The sequence below is a fragment of the Hipposideros armiger genome, unplaced genomic scaffold (assembly GCF_001890085.2).
Source record: "Hipposideros armiger isolate ML-2016 unplaced genomic scaffold, ASM189008v1 scaffold_513, whole genome shotgun sequence".
In the NCBI taxonomy this organism is placed as follows: Eukaryota; Metazoa; Chordata; class Mammalia; order Chiroptera; family Hipposideridae; genus Hipposideros; species Hipposideros armiger.
The window spans coordinates 614,725-621,365 of NW_017731863.1; the positions used below are offsets into that span (position 1 = coordinate 614,725).

Genomic DNA, 6,641 nt, shown 5'->3' on the forward strand with positions numbered 1-6,641 from the left:
CCTACAGTTTTTACTATGGTAGGAGTGGGCATCCAACACAAGAAATTTTCAGTAGCACTGGCAAGAAGTGTTGCCCTTTTCTCAATGTGCTTCTTCTAAGCAGTAATTCCTATTCACTGCCATGATATAGTTATCTACTGTATACATTTACCTTTAAGAAACTCCCAAAAAACAACAGCAGTATCTACTATTGATATGAAACAGAATTCTTTCACAGGTGAACTTCTGCAATTATTTTACCATGTTTGAATCTCAGATAGTCTAAGAGAGTGAGCTTTAATTTATAAATGAATAATTTTATTTCCCTGTTTATTATTTTTCACTAATTATTTCATATGTTTCTAAAAACAAATTAGGGATCACATTGTCCCTTTAGCCAGCTTTAAATATATATTTTTAAAAATAGGTGGACACACACACAAAATGAATGCACAAACTACTAAAAACACCATCACAGCAAAACAACACAAGGCAAAAAGCAACAAGCCATGGACCCCATTACCCAATGTCTACTACACCTTCAGTGACTCCCATTTTTGTTCCATCCGTTGTTTTTCATACTGCATCTGACCCACCTTGATTTTCATGCTAGAAAGTTTGGCCATTAAAGACTGGTAGAGAGACAGAAGAGTGAAAGAAAACTACAGATAGAAAAAGACAAGCTAAATAACCAAGAAAACAGTATCAGTTTATAAAGGAGGTTAGATAATTAAGAGAAATGACTGGTTATGTTCTATCAGATTAGTCAAGCACCCATTTTTATTCAGAATAACAGTGCTTAAGAATCAAGAAGGTCTCCAGCTTGGAGAAAAATTTCATTCACTTGTAAAACTCCTTCTTTATATTGATAGTTATCATAGGAAGTAGTGGAGCCATTTATTTTTTAAAAATTTTGCCATTGAGAAAACTTACTTTGGTTGATTTCAGCTTTTTTTCATACTGAAGTCTTTCACTATCCATTTCACTGATTCTTAACCTCAAATCATTAATCTCCTGCATTAGCCCCTATTGGTCCAAAAAGAAACAAGGAAATACATTAGGAAAGTGGTAACACACTTATCTATACTGAGATAACAGCTTGGAAATCTTAAATCTTGGTTAAAGTTGTATGAATTAGATCAGACAAATGGAAACAAATGTTTCTCCTTGAGAACCAAGGCATCTTCCCATTTAAAACACTGCTTTAAATTTCTAATGCTTTTGTCCTAAAATGATGGGATTATGAAAATAAAAGGTGACTGATTTTGATTAAGGAAGGTAGCTAATCACTATCATTCATTAGATATTTCTAGACTAAATTTCACTATATGAACTCTGGTTTTAAAATAAACCAGAGTAATTTTCTTTAGTAAAACCAATTACTTTCAGGGCCTTTTCAGTAATACAGTGGATCTTTATAAAAATATTTTTGCAATTTCTTTATTTGTCTACAAGACACAGATTGTTCATCAACCCCGTCTGGGAGAATGGAATGAAATTTAACTCCTTTAAGCCAAAGATTCTCAACCTGAGGATGGATGAGGGCTGTTGTTTACAAATATATTCAGTATCATAATATAATTTATATTTGGAAAACAAAAAAGAAAGCAACCCTTATGTTTTCATAATACTAATACAAATAGTATCAAAAAAACTTCTTTACCACCCCTTTTCTTAAAAAAATGATTTACTTATAAAATTTGTCTAAATATTCTGAGAAATAGTGACATATTTTTGTCCAGAGCCTGGAGACTAGGAAAAGGAAATGAGAACGCCAAATAATACCAACTCCTCCAAGACAAGGGCTCAAATACTCTGTGAAGATGATTTTTTTTTTACTCTAAGCCATGAAGTCCCCACCAATGGTTAATGTGTTTTTGTTCCTCTCTTTTTCAAGACATTTACTCCTGAGCCACATATGCATGGATGACAGAACAGAATTATATAAGAATTCCATAAAAAAACAAACAGAACAATGCTATAAGAAATATAACTTTGTTAATGACGGATTACTCTAAACTTCTAAGTATAATGATTTAACCTCACAAAAGATAGAAAAAGGGATGCTACAATGAAAAACACTTCCCAGAAAACTCACAAGTTTTTAAATCGTTCTTGTTTTAACTGGTTTCTTATAAAATAGAGAAAAGTATTATCTAGAGTTACTTATTAATATTAATTATTATAATTATTATTAATAATGATTCAATAAGAGGGCATCTATTTTCTCCTTTTACAAAATGAGGTCAAGAACTGTTTGACATATTTAATAACATTTTAGTTGTGATACCTTATCTACCAGTTCAGAATTCAAGTTCAAGAAAAAAGTCAATTTCTCCCATTTATTATCTCTCATTTATTAATATTAATCATCCTTGTATAATATGAGTTCTTAGTGATCTTCCTTCATCAATCTGATCTTTTAAGTATATATTTTCCCACTTTCTCATTGGTAAGAAACAGCTATGAATTCCTATTTGGTATTGTTTTATTTTACCACGTTCTTTAGAAGCAGTAGCAATTTGCAAAGAAGAAACAATTGAAGAAATTAAAATTATAAAGTGAGATTATTTTCCTATTAAAAAAATTATTTAGTTATCCTTTGTGGCAACACTGTAAATATGAATATATATCTCCAACCTGAAAAAAGTCATAAATCCCCATGATAACTCAAATTGGAAAATTTGGCAACAGCTCCTTAATACGAGACTTTAAAAAATGGAATGCAAATTATTTCCAACTATTTTCTTGCCAGAAGTTCAGTCCTTTTTAAAAAGAAAATCTGTTACCTTCCCCTTTTCGCTTGCAGAAAAAACTCTGACTTCCACAGAAACTCAATTTCTAACATCTGTGCTCTTACCAGAAGGGGGCACTGTTGAATGATGCTAACCATCTCCTATCCGCAATTCCTGGAACATGTTAAGTCCTCAAACGTCCAAGGTTTCAAAACTTTTACCGCAGTCTTTGGAAGTACCTATATTTCTATTCCACTCCAATATTTTCATAGAAACTAATATCCAAATAATCTAAAATTCTAAGATAAAATTAAAGAATTTGGGATTCACGACACAGCCAAGGAAATATTTTATTGTTATCAAGGGAACAATAATAGGAAAATGAGCATATTCAATTCAGTTTTAATTTTGATGACTATTTTAATTATTTTCATGTATAACAAATATTAGCAAACATCTTTATAATCTCTGGGTATGTTCATGCTACATTTTACCAAGTGCTGAATATTAGAAAATTATCAGTGACTGAGTTTATTGGAAGTTGATCACAAGATTACTTTGCATGTTTGAGAATGCATGACTGAAGGAAGCACCACGAAAAAAGTTTTATAAAAACACAAACTCAAGAGACGTAAATATTGCTCTGGGGGGGAGGGGGGGAGATTCATAATAAAAGAATCATATAACATCTATTTCAATGTAGTCCTGATGTTTGGTTAACATCTCGTATATCAAAATTCACCAGTCATGCAGGTTAATATATCCCCTAAACTTTGTGTATATAATGTAGAATTATCCCCAAATACTGTAATTTCTTTCCCTGCATCAGAGTTTGCTCCCCCCAGTGTCATCTACCTGTTGACTGAATTCTATTGTGTTATGCAGGGACTGTGGGGTTAGGGGATGACAGTAAGGAAGAAGAGGGAAATATCCAAACAGATTTTTAAAGAAAGCACAAAACCAAGAATTTGAAAGAAACTGGGTAACTTTTTTTTTCTTTTAGCTGAGTCATCCTGCCACCTGTTGGCAGCTCAGCTCGGGCCGGGCATTGAACCGCTGTTGCTCAGAGCTCGCACTCTTGAGCAAGCTTTTAACCAGCTGAGCCACTCAGCCGGCCCCCTGGGTAACTTTTTAAGTTTTAAGAGCCTCAGTCTCAATCAAATGAGAAATATGCTCATATAGGTGATTGACAAAAAGTTTTAAGATTAAAACATGAACCAAGTTAGGGATTTCCTTTTCCTACTGAGGAAGTAATGCATACACAAAGAGTTTCCATTATAGTTACATCTTTGACAGAAAATTTAAGTTTTAAAACACCAATGGAGTAACTCTCATTCAATTCAAATCTGTGAAGGGCTTTCGTAGATAATGTATGTAATGACCTTGTGTTGTGATGGCATGTAGTCAGCATGAAATAAAGGTTTGAAATGATGACAGAGAGGAAAAAGAAGTAATGATTTCTTCTCCTCTCTCTTTATTAGTACCCATTTTCTAATCCAGTATGGCACCTCCCGATACCCCAACTGAAGAAACAAAGTAGAGAAAAAAGAAGAGATGGCTCTAGGAGAGGAGGAATTTCTGTCGTTCTTTTCAGATAAATAGACTTCAAATGGATATGCCTCTGCAAAAAACAATAAGCAAATAAACTAATAGAAGACCTGGATTAACAATAAATAGGTAGGACAACCAAGAAAGCATGTTTAGCCACAAAATTTGGTAAAGTTGTAGAATCTACCCTGAATTTCACAAAAGTACAGTGAGCTTAGAATGATTTATGGGTGGAATAGACCAAAAGTAGAAGGCCAAATCAAATGACCTCTAAAAATGTGATTTTTATGATTATATAATGAAAGCATGCTCTCTACATATATTTAAAAATCTACTTAGCATACAGTAAATAACCAGTGTGCTTAAATAATTACTAGTAAAATCATGCACTTAAACCTATTATTTCCACAATGAAGAAACCAGTATGGATGGACAGATAGAAAGACAGAACCTCCAAGTATCTTTCTAAAGGCTAATGAAAGGATTAATATTTCACATCAAAAGTCTGAAAATATAAATTGCCATTAGCATTTAGTGATAAAAAGTCAATGCAATTAAAGTTGAGCTTTAAAAAGAAGCATAGATGAATGAGGGCACATAGTAATTAACTGTCTCCCCTTTACACTCCAAGGAATTTCACCTTGCTCTAGGAATACATGTGTGTGCAATAAACACACACACACACGTTTACGTATATGTATATAAAGAGAGGGTGCTACTTACCTCTGTGTCTCTGAACCTATCTTCATAATCCAGTCTGTCCTTCTCTACAGCTGTCAGTTTTAACTTCAAGTTAGATATTTCAGCCATCAGATCCAACTTCTGAGTTTCTAAGGATGTCCTACTCAGAAGCTCCTATTAGAATTTAAGAGATACATTCAGAAGTTTTTTAGTATAAACAGCCACATATGGATGAGTCTCACTTATAACTGCAAAGCAGTAACTATCAAGTAGAGGATGTGATAAAGATTAATTACTAAACAGATACAATTTAGTTAACCTTCATTCAGTAGAACTAAGCACATGTCTGCTTATTGGGGAGACATACATACAGAGGGTGCCCCAAAAATGTATGCACATTTTAAGGAAACTGTAATACTTGATATATACCAATAACAAAAGATGAATACATTTGACTTCTGCAATTATAAGAGGTGCTCAAAGTGGTTACCATCAGCATCTAGACACTTCTGATCATGGCAAGCTACTGCTTCAGTGTCCACTTGTATACATTTTTTTGGCATCCCTGGTAGATACATGCATACATAAACCTTATATATTCTTAAGGCTGATAATGATGATGATGATACGCTTGCTATGTGCCAGGCATTGTTCTGATATGTATTTAGCAGTTCAATGTTCAAAACCTTATGAGGTACAAACTCATAAGGATAACTTATCGATTATCCTTATTCAACACATGAGGAAACAGAACAGAGAGGTTAAGAATTTGCCAAAAGCCATACAGCAAGGAAATGGCAGAGCAGGGACTCAAACCTAAGCCATCTTTCTCCAGTGTGTACACTATCCACTATATTATAGGACCCCTCATATATGAGCCATGTGTATGTACAAGTTTTTTTTTCAATAAAGGTCATATATGGTACTTATATTTTTTCTTAATCATAAAAATATGCTCATGGCTAGGAGTTAAAAAACCATATGAAACCATTAAGAAGAAAATTAAGACTACCTATAATCCAATTAACATTTTATTCCAGATTTTAATTACATGGACACTTTCTATTGTGTGTATATTTCAGACCCTGTTACCATAGACTTTTGCTTAAAATATGCCAGTCTAAGTGAACCACAAAATTAACTGGGGCATCAGAGCAAACATGACATATAAATGTAGCATCTCTAATAGTTCAGCAGGAAAATCCCACCTGGGGGCTAGCTTTGTACATACCTGCTGCAGCATTTCCTCCGTGGCGTTCAACTTCTCTCTGTGCTCTTCAAGACAAAACTCCAAATCTCGAATCTTCTCCCCCTGCGCCTCTACCTGGTCTGTTAACACACTTACCTGTATTTAGAGCAAAATACTACAATGGGTTAGGAAGAATTTGGGTCCCACTGCCAACTTTATTTCTCTAAATAGAAGAAAACACTGGAATGCTGGTAACCCCTCATTTGGTTGTAAAGAAAAAATATCTGAGAATGAATACGTTAACAGCCCTTCTCACTCCTGCTTATGTGATGATTGCTGCTGAGGATTCCTATTTGGTTTTTAAGAAAGTTAGGGCTGACGGGGGGTGTGCAATGCTTTATAGGTTAAAACCATTTCAGGGGCCGGCCGAGTGGCGCGATGGTTAAGAACTCGCTTGGGATGCCAGAGGGCCCCGGTTCGGATCCCACATATGAGGGCCAGTGACACTG

The 6,641-nt window shown here is 34.2% G+C and overlaps 1 protein-coding gene across 16 annotated transcripts in view; it reads right to left on the reverse strand.

The window, feature by feature from the left end:
- Positions 1-6,641, reverse strand: part of PPFIBP1 (PPFIB scaffold protein 1) — a 175,915-nt gene that overhangs the window by 39,483 nt on the left and 129,791 nt on the right. For 11 of the 16 annotated variants that reach the window (XM_019668042.1, XM_019668044.1, XM_019668043.1 and 8 more), the window contains 4 exons: positions 6,175-6,288; positions 4,986-5,117; positions 913-1,005; positions 519-611 (listed from right to left, as the gene is read on the reverse strand). In XM_019668042.1, the coding sequence (XP_019523587.1) occupies positions 519-611; positions 913-1,005; positions 4,986-5,117; positions 6,175-6,288 (432 nt within the window). The remainder of the gene's footprint in view (positions 1-518; positions 612-912; positions 1,006-4,985; positions 5,118-6,174; positions 6,289-6,641) is intronic. The other 5 variants (XM_019668056.1, XM_019668053.1, XM_019668052.1 and 2 more) reach the window with 1 other exon arrangement.